General features: G+C 46.4%; 1 protein-coding gene across 8 annotated transcripts in view; it reads right to left on the bottom strand.

Annotated features, from left to right (window-relative positions):
• The window catches only part of MED12L (mediator complex subunit 12L), a 141,245-nt gene that overhangs the window by 117,721 nt on the left and 2,183 nt on the right, over positions 1 to 21,341 (bottom strand). For 5 of the 8 annotated variants that reach the window (XM_042798459.1, XM_042798473.1, XM_042798467.1 and 2 more), the window contains exons 2-10: positions 16,805 to 16,909; positions 14,868 to 15,059; positions 12,847 to 13,006; positions 9,510 to 9,679; positions 8,801 to 8,911; positions 8,091 to 8,360; positions 5,880 to 6,029; positions 5,278 to 5,377; positions 4,969 to 5,105 (exon numbers count right to left, since the gene is read on the bottom strand). In XM_042798459.1, the coding sequence (XP_042654393.1) occupies positions 4,969 to 5,105; positions 5,278 to 5,377; positions 5,880 to 6,029; positions 8,091 to 8,360; positions 8,801 to 8,911; positions 9,510 to 9,679; positions 12,847 to 13,006; positions 14,868 to 15,059; positions 16,805 to 16,909 (1,395 nt within the window). Of the gene's footprint in view, positions 1 to 4,968; positions 5,106 to 5,277; positions 5,378 to 5,879; positions 6,030 to 8,090; positions 8,361 to 8,800; positions 8,912 to 9,509; positions 9,680 to 12,846; positions 13,007 to 14,867; positions 15,060 to 16,804; positions 16,910 to 21,341 lie in introns of those variants that run through there. The other 3 variants (XM_042798481.1, XM_042798483.1, XM_042798492.1) reach the window with 3 other exon arrangements.

Raw genomic sequence — 21,341 nt, 5'->3', positions numbered from 1 at the left:
AGAATATGAAGAAATGGCTCTGGCTGCAGGCCAGGAGGGACAAGGTCGTTACAGGACGGGAGGCAAGCTCGACATACACACCGTGTCCCTGACAGCAGCCCAAAGACAAACCTTCTTACTGGAGTCCAGTTTGCATATTTGCTTTAAATTGTGAGACCATGTTCAATAAAATATTAACCGCTGCTTTGAAGTTGTCTAATATAAAAAGAAAAAACAAGTTGTGTATTCTTTTTAAGGACCCCATCAGTTATTTAAGTCACAGAATAAAGTACAGAGATCTTGTACTTCAACTCCCTTAGACACCCAGATGAGCAGAAACCTGAGGCTGGATTTACTGAAATAATAAAGGGTGAAAATACCCACAGAAACAAGACTGAGATAGCTAAGCAAATCGAGCAACTGAACTAATGCTAGCTGCATTATTAAAAATACTACAAGAATGCTCAGAATATGCTCTGTGTTCTCAGTGCGTGTGGACATAGACTCTGATTCTGCAGATATTTTGATCCATTTTATTTTGCTCATCTTGTCTCCCTTACCCACCATACTCAGATTCAGGTCCCTTACGTAGTAACAAACTGTTAGTTGTAGCTTGCTAACTAAAAAGGCATGGTCAGACCTCCTTTCCCACAGACACAGCAGGGTCAGGATTTTTTTTTTTTATTTGTTTCATTTCCAGTAAAATGATCTCAGAAAGACAAATATTAACTCTCTGCATTTATAACAAGCTCTGTTCATGAGAACCAAGTTCAAAACAGGACTTTTTCACTCTAAAATGAAAAACACCACTTCGCATTGTAAGAATTCAGTTGGACTTCAAAGACAACATGAGAAGCAAGACCTAAATAAAAATTCAGAGACCTAAACTTTAAAAGCAACCCAAATGCACAAATATCCACAAAGTTTCAGGGTTCTACATAATGATTTCAAGAAATACAGTAACAGTCCTTAAAAATCAAGCTCTCTCTCCTTTCATCCATTTACTGCTGCATACTAACTAGGAAATGCTGGTATGAAGTTTCATTTACTAGGCACCTCACCGCTGCCTAGGTGTATTTCAAGCCATACTTAACCAAACTGTATTTTTCTACACAGCAGACCGACACATTAAAGAGTCTAAAACAAAACAAATTAAGAGGAAGAATAAAAAAGTAAATGCTATCTCAACTCCCTTCCATAGTTGTTGTACCTGTGAAAGACTATGACAGACAATAAAATAAAGGTAGACCAAAAGTTAGGTGAGAGTTGAGTGAGTTCAAGCCACGGGAAGATGACAGGTGAACTCAGAGGGGTCTCCACAGACATTATGAAAAAGTCACCACTGCATCCTCTAGCTCACTCTGAGGACTCTGTTTTTGCACAAATTGACCCAAGCCTTCACAGGGAGTGATCTTTGAAAGCAGGTGGAGAGGAATCAAAAGTGTTCCAAATCTGGATGTGCGCAACACAGTTTTACTCTAATTTAAAACTGTATGGTAGCAATACAAACCGTTTACTGGATTTATTTATCTGAAGATACCTCCACGATAACCACCACGGTGGTAGTCATTCTGGAGCTGTGCACAAGAGATGTTCTGAGTCAACAAAGTGTCAGATGGAAAATACCTGCAGCTATAAGTAAGGCAGTAGTTTTCTCTGCAATACCACCTCAAACGAAAGCGAATGTACTGCTTTATGTCACATCACAGATTTCTAGATTTCAAGTCCTCCTACTCAGCTAAATCTACTGAGAAACTCTATACAAGTCAGCGAATCGGAACTGGAAATGAAAAGTCCTTTGCATTACTCACTGTGCACACGGTCATACTCACAAGGTAGCGTCACTCTTACCATATTCGTTGTGACATTACGTTTTTATTGGCTGCCAGACCTTCACACCAAAGGAATTCAACACCTGCTATCATCACTTAGACCTTCCCGGGCAGAAAGCTGAGCGCCGGACAGATGTAGCGCGTGCTCCTCCCCGGGTGGCACCCAGGGCCTGACGGAAGGGCCGTGCCCGCCGGGGGGCACCCGGGCTGCGACCCATCACTAAGGCTCCGGCCTCAGGGCCACTCCTACGGGACTACACGGGGACCGTCGCTCCTGAGACGCAGGGAGCTGGAGAGAAGCTGCAACGCAATTCTTATCTCCTATTTAAAGTCTGCTTAATAACGCAGCATTTAATAATGCAATCTGTGCTCCTTCATGCTAAGCCTTCTCCAAGTCACTGGGGAAGGGTCGGGTTCTCCTCCCCCCTCCGTCACCTCTCTCAAGGTCAAGGATGGAGGGTTTGGTCTGGGTCTGGCCAAAATGTGGATATAACATCCCATTTTCTCATACAGCTTCAGTGTGCCACCTCTGCCATACGCAACACGATGCTCAAAACCTGAGCTCTGTTCAGTGCCTGCCGTCCATCTGCCCTATTTGTCCTACTCAAACTCAATGCAGCTCAGCCCCTCACTCTGTATTTTTTCCCTTTTTCTCTCTTATGTTCTGTCACCAATGTCACTAGATCCCAGCCTTCAGCACCATTCCTCTGCATCTCCCTGTGGGATGAGAAGCAGCTCTTGCCCCTGCAGGGCCCTTTTGCTCTGACACTCGGAAGTCGTGAGTTATATATTAAAACAACTCAGAAGAACTCAATACTGTGCATAAAAGCAGCATCCTGAGCGCATTTGTCTGGTTTCAGTCTCTCCCAGAACCTAAGCACTTTGTAGCAGGAGCCACCTTCCTTCCATTCCAGCACGTGCCCAGTGCTTTGGAGCACCTCTCTCATATATACTTGCACTGGCATCATTTGCAGTCTTCACGACAATGCTTTGTGATCCAGCAGGAAAATCAGGCGGGAAACGGAATTCAAACATGTTTCAGTTGGGCTCACATAAAACAGGGGTAGTAGACAGCGCTCCTTCAAAGTACGTTTCGCTTTAAATAACTCTGTCAGTAGGCAGGCAGCCTAGTGATGGGCATCTTATTTGCTAAGTAAGAGTCCTTACAGGCTTACGAGTTGCCAGCTGAAAACAGAGCGTACACGACCTCGTAACTTCTGGCCTTTTCTGCCAAGAAAAAACAGCCTAAGTTTACTCAGGGGGGAAGGACGCAGAGACAAAAAGAGACAAACATTGCATGCGGCAGCATCGTTGCACGCTCAGCCTCGCAGCGGGCACACAGCCGGTGCGGGCGGTGCTGACGTCCAGCAGCAGACAGCCCCGCAGCGCTTCGCCGGGGCGCCGGGCACCACCTGCCCGGGAGGTCACAGGCGACACCACACCAGTGACACCAGTGTGACTCTGGCAGTTCAGATGTCAGAGCCACAGGTACCCTCGGTCAGGCACACAGCATCCCAAGGCAACCTGTCTAGCTCGAGCCAGCGACAGCTAACAGTCTTGAAAATTCCAGAGGAAATTAGAAACTGCAGATCATTTCAAAGTTTCGTTTCCTATCAGCTCCAGACCCAGTAAGTTAAGACCGAAATTTCAAAGTTACGTTTCCCTCTCCCAGGAAGAAGTCAGCATCTTCTTTGCTTCTGCTCTCCCTACAGTCTCCTGTGACCACTGTGCAAACACAGGCACCTTGTCACTTACGTGTGATAATGCTTCCATTCCTACTCAGCATTCTTCATCTCAGAGTGAAGTGTCATGCCATTAGAAGATGGGTAGCCCTGCAAAGTAACTAGGCAGACCTTCATAAAAACGTTTGGTACCCAGAACCAGGGAGCACGCGTTTAAGAGAGCTGTTTTCAAGGCAACGCAACCTCAAGTCATAAACTACCATAAAACAAAGGCAATAATAGCAGACACCCTCCAGCAAGAACAGAGTAATTACCTTACATTCAGAAGTGTCCCTATCAACACTGCCTTTTGAAACACAAACAGTTCTGTTAGCACAACTGCAGCCGGAGGTCAGAAAAATTTTCTGGAGTACAGACAAGGAGAAGGAAAAGAAAAAATAGACAAATACAACTGCAGAAGGGCAGGAGCACAGAACCACACCATCTGACCCCAAAAGCAGATGAAAACAAAAAGCTAGCACTCAAGCAATAAAGCACATCACACCCTACCCATTTTAAAAATACAAAAAAACTTGAGCGTTGAACTTTTGATTTTGCTACCTACCAGTTCTGAGCTTCACATCCAGGGTTTGTGGGCAGGTATATGATGTTATCCCCCCATCACGATGTTCTGCTTGTTTATTGCAAAGCCGTTAAAACTCTGACTGACAATTATTATGCCCTATTTCTGTGCAACAGAGGGTCTTGAATTATGACCATCAATCTCTAACACAGTCATGAACAAAAACCAGGTGTATTCAAAAAACAAGCCATTTTGCATAAAAGTTTTTTTAAAAATTAACATGAGCAGCTATGACAGATTCACTAAGATTTGCCACTTTAAAAATTTTACTTCAACAGTTTATTATTAAAGTTGGCTATTTCTTCTTTTCCCAAATACCTTCCAAGGAAACTCAAAAGTTTGACATTATACATAGGCTCAGTGACATTATCATCCACACTGCAGAAAAAAACCCCAACCAAACAGTAAAATGTTAAAGATTTCTAATAAAAGTTTTTCATGATCTCTGAAAATTGTTCTAGAAGCACAGCTAAAAATATCAAAAAACATAGGAGTATGTAGTTTTAGAATATTTTACTATACTTAATAACCTATTCGTTTACTACTTTCTATAATAGATATAAAAGTTGTCAAACAGTAATCCCGAATTTTACTTGGCAGCGCCCAAAAAGCAAACCACAAAACCCTGATTGATCATTTTTCTTAAATGAGGTTTACAGTACATAGCACTGAAGAATTCAGATATAACAGCAAAGAACTGTTTTCTCCTAACAAACCAAGTGTCAAGTAGTCAAGAAAAAATACATCAAGAAAACAAAAAGCTTTTGTATCAAATATACACATACACACGATTCTTATAACTAAAAATAAAATCCACTGTCTACAGATTACGAAGCGAGAGTGTAGCCATTACCTCTTGGTTATCTTTATTCTGATTTGCCCAGAAAATCTTATGATAAAGTGTCTCCATTGAATTGCTGGAATCTGATCTGTCAAAACAATGTCGATCCAACACTTCTAAGGTGTGCAAAACTCGGCTGATGGTGACCCCTAGAGATGGGAGTTAGAGATGTCAAAAAAAAAAAAAAAGTTTACACAGGGAGACATTGCATTTCCTCCATCTGTCAAATCTCTTACTAGAATTAATCATGGTACAACAGGAATACACTGAAAGAAGAACCCCCAAGGCTCCCAATCTTTGTTTCATTTTGAGTTGCCTTACCTGCAGTCGATTCTTGGCACTTGTCAAAAGACCACCGCACCTCCACAGCACGACCTCTTTGTTTTATCTGCTGTTCTACTTCATAAATCTTTGCCCGAACCTGTAAGAAAGATAGCTGCTAATTAGCTAGTGATGGGAAGTCTCAATTTTCATTTCAAGCTTGTGACAGCTTTCTCAGCAGGAGCAAGGTACCCTACGGTGTTCCACAACACTCCCTACATTTGAGAACAAACTGAAGCACATTCTGTTCAAATGTTTTTGTCTGTTACAGATCATCTTGTACAATAAAACATCTTTTCCTTATATTCAACCCAGGAAAAGTTAATTCTCAGTGTGTCTGAAAAGTCTCACCTCACAATACAGTACACCACGCTTCCCTTCCTCTTATTTGCCATTTTACATCTTAAAGTAGTTGCAGTTTAATAACAGAAAATATATGAATGTAAGTAAAATTCCCCGTATTTTTACAAAAATGAAATAAAATGCAAGGTCACCAAAAACTAGCAAACACTACTTTTGAAACTAGACCTACAGAATGATCACAAATAATTAATCAGGGTATAAAACAGACCTTAATAATCTGACAATGAAAAAAACCTTACCTGCTGATTAAATGTTGAATTTCCACCTGGCATAGGTAAACTAGATGGAGCAACTTGAATTAAATCCAGAGGTGAGCCTGGATTAACGTTCTTATTTTCATTTGTGGAATAATTCCACACCAAGGCACTTGGGCAACAAAGAGTTACAGTCTGCAAACAGTAGTACAAAAGAGAAGTAATTTCTTTTTCTAAACACACGATAGACAATACCAGTAATAAGAGAGTCCATGAGACTAGAATCACTTTTGGTCTAACTGCTACAGTGAAAGAAACTGACTGGCCTATGCACAATTACTTTAAAGCATCCATTTGAGGAAATAAAACTACTATATTATTTTCCTTCTTCATTATTAAAAAAAAAAAAAATTAAATATATACATGTTTAATTCCCATTTGTATTGCTTTCAAAATGTCCTCAAATATCATTACCAAAGGTTAATTTCAGTCAAATCCTTTCTGTGAGATGTGAAGGAGATTTAGAAAAAAGCAGTTATTTTGGTGTTCAGCTTACAGGAAGAAGCTACATGTGAAAAATTAAAATTTAAGAAATTAATTACAATCAACTCTTCTGTCAAGATTTTAAAGCACAAAAGAGTCATTGAAATGCACCACGAACTTACGATTTACTTCAAAAGAAAGATCTTGCATTGACAGGATTCAAAATATTTTATAACAGCTTGTCAGCAGGTACCAATTACCCTGCAACAGGGTGTTGCAATTTGGTATTGTACAGAGCAGCAGCAGAACGTTTTGGTGTTTTGGGGTCAGACCTCAAATAAGATCTAAAATGATGAAGTTGATTCATCTTATAGATGTTTATTTTTGAGACTGCCGGATTACTTCTTGGAAAGCTCCCCCGGTCCAAATCTCCATTACAAAGCCGCAACTTCACAAAAAGAAATGCTCCTCTGAAAAGACAGAGAGCTTGTCGGAACCCAGGCTGTCCTCTGGACCTGCCTGCTAGCACAGGGAAAACGGGTGGAAAAAAGAGCCGAGAGAGACCCAAACAGTACAGGAGGCGGGAAGATCACCCGCTGCTGCGTCACCAGTAGAGAGGAGCTGCAGAGCTGCCCGAGCGCACAAGCAGACCCAGCCGCTGGGATGGAGAGAAACGCTGACGCTCCAAGGCCAGGGCCACGTTCAGGAGCAGAAAAGGCACAGCACGCCGAGAGGCAGGCGGGATGCAACGCATACGCTCCCACCTCCGCCCCGCGAGCACGGCCGGAGCCTTCCCGGCGGCCAGGCCGGCCGGCTGCGGGCTCCCCGGGGCAGCCCTCGCAGGGGGAGCCGCGCACCACAGGACAGAGCGCCTTTACGGGGGGGGGGGTCCAGCGCTGGGACCCAGAGGGGCGGTGGAGGTGTCAGAAACCCAGCTGGACACGGTCCTGGGGAACCCGCTCTGGCTGACCCGTCCCGGGGGCCGGGAGGGAGCGGACAACATCATCTGAAGAGGTCCCTGCCAACCTCCGCCAGCCCGTGACCCTGTGGTCCCGCCAGCACCAGCACGCTCCTGGTACCGCCCCAGGGACAGAGCCGAACAGGCAACAAACAGCAGGAGGGTCTGAGGAAGCCTCACCAGGTCAGCCCTCGGCAAGGCAAACAACTGCAGCTCATCATACGAGTCCTTTTGTAGAAAATAATTACTTGTCAATTCTGCTACTGCCGAGCAACAAGCACAAGCGAACAGTCCCTTCTCTTCCACGGCTTTTGAAACCGTGGAAGTTGATAAGGCAGTAAGAACTGCTCATAATCCTGACTGAACCAGGACCGCGGCCTGCAGCGGCACCAAGCACCGGTGACCGAAATCCCCGAAGGCGGGAGCTCGCAGGAGCCGGGATGGCGCCGCCTCTGCCCCGCCGCGCTCGGCAGACGGACGGGGTCCCGCGCAGGCTCGCCGGTGAGGAGGCGTGCAGAGCGTTTCTGCAGCCAGGAGCGAGGAAAGGCTCAGCCACCCCTGGCAGCGGAGCCGTTCCTTCCCGCGGCGGAGGTGCAGACAGACACACGGACAGCACAAGCTTCTCCAGCTGGCTCCACCATCGTGCCTCGGCCGGAGAGGAGAATCCGCCCTCCCGCTCCCCCCCAGTCCTCGCCCTGTAAGGGACACGGGTACGTTTCTAACCACAACTAGCACACCCCATCACACCCGAAAACCCGTCTGTTTCCTGAGGGGTCACAGCCTTGAAAACAAAGAGCAACAGAGCACCGGCCTACCTGCAGCATACAGCTAAGTCCATACACCAGTGGCCGGTGCTGAGGGCAGGAGAGGAAATCCGAGCAGGCCAGCTGTAGTGGGCTCACCACGGGCCCCGGGGCCGCCGGGCCGGGGGCTGCCAGAGGAGGGTTACCTGGCCCAAGAATCATGTGAGGAGAGTGGGCAGCCGCGAGGTTAGGACCATCGCTTAGCAATAAAGAGAGGCGTCTGGCACAAAAGTAAGCAAGGCGACGGGATAGGTAAGCTGACTGAACAAACTCTTCCGAATACTGAAATTTAAAAAAAAAAAAAAAAAAAAAAAAAAAAAATCACTTACTACACAGTCTACTCTATGTATCCATTTTCTTTAACAATCTAACATTGAACATGCATAAACTAGAAGGGATTACCTCCGATATTTAAGAGTCCAGAAGTTAAAAACAGAAAAGAGCAGCTCAAATACAAATCCATACTTCCGTGTCTTAAAAATTTCATCTGCCCTCCAGGACCAGTTACAGTGGCAGAGTCGTTCTACCAATTCAAGTTAAGGATTATAAAGCCTGAACATTTTAAAGGTGTTTCTAAATTCCAAACATGCACCATGCAATGTATTTCCCAAAATGTCCTAAGTAGAAATGTTTATATAGATTTTGCCATCACAAATAACAAAATCATTTAACATGTATGAACCACGCTCATATTGATTTTTGGCTTTAAAACATGCGTGTACCTGCAACATTAGCGGCAACAACAGCTTAAGAAGATCATCATCAGTGGGTCTGATTTTTTCCAAAACATCCAGTATCCATGTCAAATACTCGTGTCTCTCGAGCATTCCTTCCTTAAGGGATTTAAAATAACCCATCGCGTATTAACTGGGAGCACTAAGCAAGCAGGTGTGTAATGACGAGTTTCATTCCATTTCTGGTCTAGCTCTCCGGAGCCCCGTCAGCACACGCGCACCGGCAGCGGCTGCACGCAGCAGCACCCGTCTCTGCAGCCCACATGCAGCAGGCTGCCCGACTCACTGCTGGCAGGTGGAGTCCTGCCCAGCGCCCCTTCTGCTGGCCCAGCCTGGGGCAGAAACACCCAGGGAGTTAGTCTGGGCTAAAACCGTGGGGAAACGAACGGCCAGGCCGCCACTCCAACACCCGAGGCTTCACGTGCAACAGTGGCCTCAGCCTGATCCACAAGCGCTAGAAACACCCTTGTGAGATGGGATAATACAGAAGAGAGAATAACTGAGTACATTGCTGCAATTGCAATCGAGCACACTAAGTAAATCAAAGCTTTTTCAGCTAGCGAAGCTTTAAAATTAATTTGCATTTACAATTTATGCAAGTCTTACGACAAAAGCTACCACTAACTTCTAATATTGAACTTTCCACAGGTAACGTTAAAAAAATAAAAAATAATCCATGCACTTCTTAAAGCATTACCTGAAACATATAAAATGACAATTTTTCATTATATTCCCATTGCTTCAGGGCTTGTTCCATCTCTTGAGGCATCACTACAGAGCTGTTGCCTTGGCTCGAAGTCACGTGATAAAACTCCGCAACCTTTGCCAGCTGCTCTCGAAGGTATTTGGTTATAATTTGAGTCCATTCTACAAAATAAGTTGACAATCAGAACACTTCAGGTGGTAAAAGGTTTCTTTCACAGTGAGAACTGAAACAAACTTACACTGCCTTTGTCAAAAATATTGCTGCAAAACATTGACCCGCAGTTGCATAACGCAGCACCTGCCTCTCCTGGGCAGGGGTCTCAAAGCACAGACACTGTCAAGTGTGCAAGGAGCCTGCTTGCTCAGCATGACGTAAAAAGCACTGACACCAGGTATGCCTTTAGGGAACCACCTGTGTGCCTCATTAGATGTCAGCATTCAGCCGCAAAACAGCTATGGAATAGGTAAAATAAATAGACTTCATTACTTCCTTCCATCTGGACCTTTATTCCCCTCTTCCTCGCCCCTCCAAATACAGCCAACATGGAACTCCACCGGGCTTTGGACAGACAATGGGATATAAAACTGTTCTTTCCATAACCACTCAGAAACAGACAACTCCTCCAGATTTTCACTCTGACGAGAATGCCAAACCTCAGGCTTGGTTTCTTAGGTCAGAGTGACCAGCACAGTGCAGAGGGCTGCAAGTAAGTCTGATTATCTCTCCTGTGTCCTAGATAAGTCAGTACATGCTGTTCAGCAAATACACAAACCTACTAAAAATCATCAGCTTTTCTCTCTGCTCAGCGGTGATTCTGTATTTTGTGTAAATTAGTGAACAAAATTAAACTTGCTTGGTCATATACATAAGGCTTTGGGAAAAGATGAACTGTAAGGAATATGTTCTCTTAACAGTAACTGGAACAACCAAGGATATTTGTTAAAGTCTCAGAGACAAACATCTGACAGAGCTGTATTTAATCAGCATGCGGCATATTTTAGAAGAGCACACTCTTTTATGAATACATAAAGCAGTTGCTTTGACAACCTAAGCCTGTTTACTGTCAGAGTTACAGGAATTACCACTCTCAAACACAACTATTTTCGCTGTTTACTCCCCACCTCAGACTTCAGCTAACGCGTTCATTCCTTTTTTCCCTTTACATTTGTAGTTGGCAGTTCTGTCAACATACACAGACTATATGTTGAATGTTCTTCTATCCAAATCCACTGAAATTTCTGTATTAAGCTAGTGGGTTTTGGTGTTTTCATAGAGCAGTTTAACTACATTTACCTCAAAAATTTGCTCACTTTTGGAAAAACAATTCCAAATCCACTACCTCAAACCTATTTCATGTGACAGTATGAAAGAATAGTTTTCCCAGAGCAATTAACAGTATCTCTGTGCCACTGAGTTAGAAACAACGCGGCCGCCTTTCCGTTACCTGAGGCACAGATATAAAACACTGTGGGAACTGTCAAAGGCAGCTCAGTAACACGCAGCCAACGACTTCCCAAAAAGCTCTCAACAACCTTTGCAGAGCAGGGGCCGTAATCTGGAGCGACCTGCCTCCAAACGCTCGCGGCTAAAAGCCAGGGGCACCTCAGCCCACAGAGACGGGCCCCGGTCAGCCTCGCGGGGACGCGGGTGCCGCCGCGGGCAGGGGGCACCGACCCACCCCAACACACACCACGGCCGGGCCCCTGCCCAGACGCCAGGAGATCCTTTCGTTTTAAAGAGCTGCTACTCCCAGCCAGAGGAAACTCCATCTAGATCACTTTACCACGACAGAGCGGACAACCCCAGCTTTCCTCGCCTCCTCCTCCCTCCCCTTTCTCCCCCAGCCCCGGACAACCAAGAATGAGGGTGTTTCTTTTGACGACCCCCCTAACGAGCACGCGTCCCCGGCACCGGAGCACCCCGGGGCTGGGTGCCCCACCATTTCAGTGTCCCTCGGAGGGCCACGGGTGCTCCCTCAGCACTAGCAGAGCTACTCAGGACAAACCAGGGGAGCAGCCAGCCCGCTTTCGCTGCCTGCTCCGAGCCTCCTGCTAGGGTCTGCCCCCCAAAACGCCTAGGTCGTTCAAGAGAAAAGGGGAGACAACCCGAGAGGATGGAGAGAGGGGCTGTTTCGGCATCCCTTGGTGCGAAGGGCAGCGGGGGGATTGGGGAGAAGCAAAGAGCGAGTCACCCAGCCCCGCTCAGCAGTGCCAAAGCGGCGCCGAGGAGCCCGAGGGCGTGCGGTGCGGGAAGGAGCGGGGAGCCCTGCCCATCTCCCAGCACAGCAGCGCGGACCTCACCCCCCGCAGCCACCCCAGCCCCAGCGCTCCTGTGCCGGTGGAGGCACCAACCCGGCCCGACACAGGGGCAGCTGGCTCTTTTCCTCCTCGCCAGCCACACGTGTTGCCTCCCCCTTGCTCTCTGTCGCTAAAAATCAGACTGGCTTCTAAAAATATTTTTTAAACTATCACCAAAGAATAAACATAGGATGTTTGCTAGAACATAGAAAATATACTTTGGGGCTTTAACTAGGAACTCAGAGTGAAAATGAGTGTTACGAGTCTACAAATAAAAAAATATTTTAAAAATAATAATTAAAAAAAAAGGCAAACTTTGAAAGAAACAACATAATGAGTTGGCAGGAAGAAGCAGACATTTCTCACAGCAGTCCGGAGATTCTGCTGAACAGCAGTGAAATAGTCTGTTCTGAGCACAATTATTTCAAGGACAAAGAAGGAAAACATTCACTCCAGACAGGAGAAAAGCTGTAGGTAGTGTATGTAAACTGTGAGAGGAAAACTGCAACTTTGATAATAGTTACAAGTACCTTTGAATACCTTAAAGCTGTTCACTGCTTGGCACCAGACAGTGTCATTTAAGGTTAGTATTTAAAATAAATACATTGACACCCATGTTCTAATAAACAAGCTTTGAAATTCACATTTCATTCCAGGCCTTCTAAATTAGCAGTTCTGTTCCCTCCCCGGTAACATTTATCTTCGCTCAGTCTCTGCCACTCCAGCCAAGCCCACCGAGACCGCTGCCACGGTGAAGATGCAGCACAGCCCTCTCCCCAGATGCTGTGCCGGGAGATTTAGGGAGGAATCAGCGGGGAGGAGCAGCAGCCAACAGGGCAGTGTTTATGCTCTGTGGCTCTCCATACTCTTTGACACACATTTCTAAGTGAAACTGATTTAAAAGAATTTTTATTCCCCTTCCCACTAAGCGTCCAGAGAGGAATCTTTGTAGTAACACCAATGCCATGAACAAGAGGAGCAGGCCCCTTCAGCTATCCCTATGCATTTAGATATTAGAGATGTTTATTTACCAATATTTGGGTCAGTGGCCTGGCGTTTCTTGATTTTAGCTTCAGAAATAGCAGCGTAGTAGGCACATGTCATTTTGATCAGCCATGCCGCTCGCAGCAGCGGCACAGAGTATTTTGCTAAGTAAGCAAAAACATCTTCTTTTTTACTGAGAATAGGAACCTGAAACGAAACAGGAAGGAAGTCACAGCACAGCATCCAAACAGCAGCGGGCACCCGCGGGTGAGCCCGGGCCTCCTCTGCTCAACCCCGCGCTACCTGGGGAGCAGCAGAGCTCCTCACCAGCCTCGGAGCCCACTGCACAGACACCACCCGTACATCTAGACACACAGAAACAGAGACTTCACAAAAAAAGGAGATTCTGCCGCACACTTCCCCCAAGCTTCACCAGGGGCATCCTCCCCCCCCTCGGAGATGCCTGCAGGGCCACCAGCTAACCCTGACACAGCCAAGGGCATCCGAAGTACAGAAAGAGTCCTGCAAGCTGATCCTCAGAACCTCTGGAAAATGGAGATATAGCAAGGTCTTGAGCAAGGGCTCGATTACACAGACGCTGCCAGTTTCACGGGTGCCCCTGGTTCGGAGGAGCCTGTAATAACCAGAGCGCACCCGGGAAACACCGCCCGGCCAGCTAGTACTGCTGCACTGGCCAGGCGCACAGCAGGGCTGGTCCCACTAGACCCCCAGGTAAAGAGTCACCCTATTCAGCCACAGCAACCCTGACACCTTTCCACATAAAGGTACAATAATTTTAAAATGCATTTTTAAAGCAACACATATGAGAACAAGACATTTCATACCCAGTGGAGACAGAAGGGAGTGGAGGCACAAATGCTACACTTACTATCCCCTACCAAAAAATTCTCCTTCCCCCTTCGGCATACTCAGCCTGTCTAACAGGGTGCCTGTGGAACAGAGGTGCCTCAGTGCTGCAAAGAGCAGCAAACAAAGCACTGACCCTTTCCTGTAATGCTCTTCAGTGGTCAGACTAGGGACTCTGCAGAATCAGTTTCAGTGTTCCTATTTACTGTTATCAGTGGGTTTATAAATCCAGTTATTTAAAAGAAAACTTAAATAATGAAAGAAATCTCTCTAGCATTTCTAGTCACAAAGTTAACCTCTCAGAAAGTTAGGGAGAAACTTAAGGTGGTGAAGCTCTTCTTTTTCCGATGGCTCTATTGGTGGCAAAGCAGCACGCACTCCTCACCAACTGCACAGCAACAGATCAAAAACTGGTGAAGCTTGTACCTTCTGTTAACCTGATCCATTTATGCTCAATAGTCCTGGAATAAGAGTTCCCTATTTCAGTCTAATTTATACTCAGAGTAACTCCCAGATACTGTAAGATTAGGTGCTTGTGCATAGACCTTCAGGAAAGAAAGGTATGAACAACAGCACCTTTGTTACCATGTTCTAGATGCCACCTTGGGTGAGTTTTAGTGACCACTTCAAATTTATCTGGTACTGCTGTTCTTAACAGCATGCAGTATCCAAAAAGACAGCTCAGAATTGCCTTTTCTGGTTACACAAAGCCTGCTACAAAGCAGCAAGAACTCTTCTCCTTAATTGGAACCTTGAACAAGAATGCAACTAATAAGACGGCTTAACAAAGCTTGTTAATACAAATACAAATTTAAATGCGAAGAGCGTGCAAAGGGGTTGGAGTTAGCAGGCAGCTTCTTTTACAAACGTGTGACTTCCTAGCGGATTATCTCCTCGCCAGACACAAGAATTTCTGTAAACTGTTCCTTCACTCGAGAAAGAGACCTTTGGAGGGAAGCGTACGGGCAAAGAATCCGGCTGTCAGCAAGGTGAACGTGCCTGAGCTGAAGTAGCCATTCAAAGGAACTTTTCACCAGCTAGATCGGACTCCCCTCCGCCCAGGCACCCTCCCTGCTGAGAGGGAACACGCTGCACAGCGGCAGCTGCCTCCAGAACCACTCCACACCCAGCACACTCAGACACGCTGCCCTATTCGGTACAATCCAATATCCAAGAAATAGAGGAAAGAGTATTTGGATACCTTTTTTGCTAAAAGAGTCAGTGGTTTACTTCCTGCTAAGTCTGTGAACCAGTTGTGAATTGCACTCTGAGACCGAGCAGTAACCAGCCAGTAGTTGTCTTTGGCATTTACTTGCGGTTTCTTCTTTCCTGTGTCCTGGAAAGTGTTAAGTTTTAGCTTTTCTGCTAGTATGCTGCTAAAGTAAGCGCCAATCTGGTAGGGAAAAAAAAAAAAAAAAAAAAGGCAAAACATACACAAGAACCCAGTAAGTAAGCATCTATCGTACATCAAGGCACAAAGCACTTCCATCGGAATAGAGGCAGTCATCACTCTCGCCCAGGTTACCGGCCTGGGCAGGTTACACTTCGGTGCCCTGCAGGTAGGAGATGGGGAGTCACGATATGAAGCTCCCGCGCGTCACTGCTGCAGTATCACTGCAGAAGCTGCGGGTCAGCAAAGCCAAGCCAAAGCCGACCAGGCCCCCGAGATCCCCAGAGCTACGTCCCCCCAGCAGACAAGGGCCTCGGATTTAGGCCCCGATCCAGCGTATCCCGACAGTGCCTCGGAACACTCCTCCCCTTCTGCACCTTTCCACAAAGAGCGTAAACGCACGCTTTTCACTTCTGTTTAGAACAGACCACGCTGTCACGAGAACCACATGCCTTAGCTTTCTGTCATCAGTTACAGCGGGTAAAACTTCACAGGTTCGGGTAAGCTAGGAGGTGTTCTGACTTCTCTTCAGGACACCTCCGCTACCCGCGACACCTCCGGAACAAAAAGCTTTGCAAGATTTGTTTCCCCTGTGCTTTCAATCCCAAAACAGTACAAAAAAACCCAACAGAGATTTTACTTCCAATGTATGTTTATTCACTTTTCAAAATTACTATAACAGAATTCATTTTTAGGCCTGTCAGTAAGAATAAAATGTTTGATTTTCTAATAAATATATTCATAGCTGGGCAATTTTAAAATCGATGAAGAGCTTTTAGGAGATACTGAACCTATTTTAGTAATTCCACACTTAAATCTCCCAAATAGCTATAAGCACTTCCTTGTGAATTTCTGGTTTAGTTTTCAAACAGTTATGTTCAATAGCCAAAACACAAATAATTAAAATATAAGACAAAGTGCCTGCGGGTAACAATTCTAGAAAACAAAATCAGAAGAATGTAACAGGAAAGCCTTTAACATTTCAACAATAGCAATCCTGTCATTTACTTGTATCTCTTCCTTCTGCTAAAATAAAAGAGCATCACTGTATAAGTAACTTCACATTTTCCAATTAGCTGTAAAAGTCTGAAAACAGAAAAAAAGTCATTATATGAATCTGGACAGATCCCTTAAAGAAATACGGGATTTTTTTTTTTTCTAAAGAGTTATTCTTTTCAATTTGGAGGATAATGACTATTTTTGTGGGTTTTACTGCTCTTTTGTATCTCACACTTCTTTGACTCTCAAAAAAAACACAAACAAACAAACAAAAAAAAAACCCCAAACAATAATAAACACAGGAGAGCTAAGCTAAATTTCACTTAACAATCCAAGAATGTATTTCCAAGAGACCTGGACCAGAGTGACCAGTTTCTCCTGGCAGAAAACAGCCTGATGAGACAGATGCAAGGCCAAAGCAAGCTAAAGATGCGTAAATACTAGGGACTTCCAGGGAAGGACTCACTGCTGCCTCTGTAAGCGAAGCAAATAAAAGAACAGGAGCAAAAATTAATGTCTCCTCTACCATCAAGTGTGCTAGTTACATCTTATTCTTGGCATCCATGTTTTCCTCTGAAGACTGATAACAGTAGCAGAAACACAGCTAAGAGTTCTTATATTAGTCCTGTAATTAACTTTAGTACGAAGACTTCTGATTAGAAAGCAAAGCAGTCAGGAACTGAGTACAGCCACTGCCAGCTTGGTTCCAATTTCAGAGAACACACTCAGACTGAAAAGCCCAGTCTTACCTTTGAGGCATTAATGACAATATTTCTAGCAGATCCATGCTCATCTCCAGAGAAGGCAGGTTGATTACTGAAGCCTTGCTTTACATTCACCGCAGTAAGTTCATCCTGCAAAGAGTGTTTTTAAGGGAAGAAAATGAAATGACAATTGAAGAAGTCGCATCATTCTGAGAAGGAAGTTTTTATAAAAAAAAAATTATGTATTTGTTAGTATGGCACACCGCATTCACCTGAAGGGAGTGCGCATTCACAGGATTTCGGTGGAGGGGAGCACACCACCACTCCCACCCTCCAGCCCCCGTTAAGTGCTCGCCTTCCTACAGCTTCAAGGACATAACTTGATAAGGATGCTGCTTGTTTTGCTGAGGGAGGATTGCTGCCCCTGAGAAGGGTCACGGGAAACAAGGCCCTGGCAGCCTTCGCAAAACCTGGAGTGCCCGCCAGCACCCAGTCCTCAATCCTCCTCCTCCAGCACGTGGTGCCGGGCGGGTCACCAGCATCCTCCTCTCCTCCCGGTACACTGGGCTCACTGGAACCAGCTGCCCAGCCCCGTTACCACCAGAGCCCTGCACGGCCCTTCCCCCAGCACAGAAACGCCTCAGCACGGGTGTTTTGCTCCAGTTTAAAATGCGACTCTCTCAGTTTGTGGCCCCACAACCACCTTTCGAGAATATCTACCGAAGCAGGAAACAGGCCACCTCTAGCAGAGACAATTTCGAGTGAACATCCATCCCTGTTGCAACTTAAACCCACTTCTGGAGTTACTTTCACGGTGGAAGTATTAGTCTCCTACTACACTCTCAAGACACCTTAATTTTGCTGCTTATTGGTATTTAAGCAGGCTTAGCTGGATCCTAGTGGCAGCAAGCACAGAACAGAGAGAAGTGGGGTCAGTAGCACGAGGTGCAAACACACACCCGAGCCGTCACAACTGCAGACTGTAACTCCCTAAGTGAGCCCCATCCTTCCCCGCCCGCACCCAAGCCCCTGCTCTCCCACGGCAGCTGTGCTCTTCAGCATCCAGGATCACGCCTGTCAGACGGAGGTTCACCTACACCCCGGGAATGGGAACTTGGCCTGTTTGTTTTTCTTAATCTCCCTCGAAGAGAAGGCGCAGATCCCCCCAACGAACCAGGTACCTGCCTCCAAAGGTACTCGACACAAGCTCGAGTGGTCCACGGACCACCGGCAGCGGGTGAGATACTGGAACAATCCCCGAGATGACTGTGAAAGAACCTATGAGAGCGAAGAGCAACTGCCGTGCAACCAAGCAAATAAAATAGGAGAAAAAGCTAAAAATGTCATCATTTTACTAGAAGAATTTATTACTAGATTTGGGCAACACATCTCCCCCAAAACAAAGACCCAGAAGCTTCCATGCAGTTTATTCTCTTACACCTTGCAACGTATTTCGCTTTTCGGTATTTTCGCAAAGTTAGGGAGTAACACGGAAGACAGCGATGTATTTAGAAGAACTCTAAGCTCTCCAGGGTTTAGGAAGTTAGCAAGCCTCATCTGAATTTCAAATTAAATCAACAAGGAGTGCTGGAACACTCCTCCCACACCATCCCCGAGACAGCCCTGAAAACACAAATACAGGCAGGGATGAAAGGGATCAAAGAGATGATACGCAAATAAATAAAAGGTAAATGGCAAACAGATGGAGATACATGTTACTATTAGTGCCATTTCCAGGGATGACCCCGGTTCTGTTATCTTTAAACTTCTCCTCCTTTGAAAAAAAGCTGTCTGGGTATCATTATGCTGAAAATAACTAGGAGCCGTATGTTGTGCTGCTATATCTACCACTACTGTAGGAGCAAGCTGCGGATGGACTGACAACACAAACACATCAGTGTTTTGGTTTTGTCTGGCTCAGATTATTAGCACGGATTTCTCCCTGCCTTCAGCAGTAGTTCAGAAATTTTAAACACAGAACACAGCACAGTTGCATAACCAAACACCAAGCAGAAGTGAAAAGACATGTCATCTGCGAACACAATGCACAGAGATACCTTTACAAATTCACGGTAAAATGGATGTTCACAGGAGCTCTGATTACATCTCGCTCAGGCCAGCGCCGCTAACAGCTCAGGGTCCTTTCCCCAGAGGGGAGCCCTCGGCTCCTGGGACCAAGAGGCAGGACCACCAGCACGAACGAGCTGCGGAGGACTGAGCCCTCCCTCGGCGCGGTCCGCTCCTAACGACGGGCGCAGGAGCGAGGGACACGCGACGCCGCGCTGGCTCCTCCGCGCTCCTGCAGGGATGCCAACCGCCTTTCAAAACACCCAGCGGGGCCCCGGGTGAGCCCAGTCGAGGAGCAAAACCCTTCTGCAATTTTAAACAGCCAGACGGACATTCGGGCCCAAATGGCGCTCGTTTGTTTCAGAAAGAGTTTTAACAGGTTGGTGGGGGGCAGTCAAGACCCACCGATGTACCTGCAGCGCCCCGCTTGTGAGCGCAATGCACTGGGAGGGGAAGAGGAGCCCGAGCAGCTCCCGGCGGTGTCCGCAGCCCGCGCCCGGCCGCAGCCTGCCTGCCTGCCTTCTCGCCATCCAGCTGCCCGCCCCGACAGCAAACGAGCCGACCGGCGGGGTCGAGCACCGAGCTGTGACCGTTGGCGGCTCTGGGCTGTACAGCTCCACACCAGCTTGCTTTTCATTAACGGGAACAAGCTCTTTCAACTTTAGCATTCTCCTGCTTCCTCATTACCGCAGTAACACTTGCTTACTGCAGCACCAAGCCAGTGAGAGAAAAGCAGAAGGCTAATGATGTAGAACGGTTTTGAAAAACTAGGCACTGGCCAGTTTACGCTGACATCTGAGCTGAGCAAACAGACAACATACACAGCTATACCAGCACAGTCAAAAAAAAGGAAATTCTGGAAGACATTCATTTTTTCCCTGACCTCAAAAATTACCTTCAGAAAATAATTTTAACAGAAGGTCCGTATTGAACTCGTGAAAGCAACAAAATGGATCTTTTTAACCAGTCATTACTTTTAGATCCTCTCACATGCTCCATCTGTTGCTTCGCGTCTTTTTATTACAACAGGGCACCCACTTTCAGCAGCTTGGAGCAACCATAGTGCTGGTTCGGGGACCCAGACCCTCGGCAGGAAGGTCCAGGATTTAACCTGTGGTGTAGCTGCTGCAGCATAACCCCTCCACTCACACTCAGCTTACGCTACCAAATGTTGGGCTCGAACAAAGAGATCAAAAAATAGCTCCCTAAAAGAGACAATATAAAATACAGTGCCAGCTACAGATTACTAAACAAGTTCTATTTCATGAGGAAGGACCACATTTAGAGGAGCATGATCCACCCCGAATCAATGGCTCAGAACACACAAGCAAGGATTAGCCATACCCAACGGCCACACGCAAGTTTTGCCAGAGCCCAGGAAGACGACATGCTGTTACAAACAGTTAGCACGAGGGCCCAGAAAGGCTCTCAGCTGCCATACGGGGCACAATGCTGGAGAGGCCTCTCCAACAGAAATGTCAACTGCTTCGCCTATCCTGCCAGCACGAAGGCGGCCCTGGGCCACTGGTGATTGTAAGCGCTGGGAGAACTGAGCCTTGAAAGGGTCAAACCCTGTGCACTAGGTGCAGAGAAGGCGATGAAATTTCTTCCGTCTGAAGGCTGTTTCTCAGAGTGAAATGAAGTTGATTGTGCTTTTTTGTGCTTCGAGACTGAATTCAGCTGAAGTTAAAAGCATTACTCGTAAGTAAAACCATCAGGATCTGGTCCCGATACGGTACATTCAGTGGTTTCATCTTTGGCTTTTAATAAACACAATTTGCATTATATTTTATCTGTCTGAGGGAGACAGTAACAATTCAGAGCACAGGAAGTGTTAGGAAAAAAAAAAAAGTCGATTCTACCACTTGCCTTCAGCTGTTCCTGCCAGGGCATGATTTCCAAACCTACCTTTTGCTCCACCATCAGCAGCAGGGATTGCTGATTATAGAGAGAAACTACGTGCAAAGCACTGTCCAAGGTTCAAAGGAAACACATTACAGACAGACAAGGAAAGCTAATTCCTCCTCATCTTTCTCTTTTAGAGCAATATCAGGTGTTACAAGCAGCCCCAGCAGGTAGCTGCATTCAAGCAGGAGCTATGTGCTATGCAATTTGAAGACCTCCTCCCCGGCCACCCCCTTCTTTCTGCAGAGAGCATTTTGCACGCAGGGCACAGGCGGATGCTCAGGGCCCGAGCCTTACCCCAAGCGTTTCAGGAGAGGGCCCTGCAGAGGGGGCAGGTCCCACTCGGCGCGCAGGTGAAGGGGCTCTGGAGGGTGGGAGCCCAGGGTGCTGGCAGAGAGGGAACGGAGACAGTCAGCAACACCAGTGTCGCCAGACAGCCCATTCCCACCTCTACTGGGACCTGTAACTCCACGGCTCCCTTTTCAGGTGACGGACAGACTTCACCAACCCAAAGGCTGGAACAGCACACGACTGTGTGCTGCCAACGCCCCGTGCAACGCACACTAACCCTGCACCTACACACGTGGAACGAAGACTTTCCCCAAGCCAC

Source organism: Tyto alba, unplaced genomic scaffold (genome assembly GCF_018691265.1).
Source record: "Tyto alba isolate M040663 unplaced genomic scaffold, T.alba_DEE_v4.0 Super-Scaffold_10, whole genome shotgun sequence".
NCBI lineage: Eukaryota > Metazoa > Chordata > Aves > Strigiformes > Tytonidae > Tyto > Tyto alba.
Note: the sequence above shows the minus strand (reverse complement) of the source record. Positions and strands in the feature narration are given on the sequence as shown.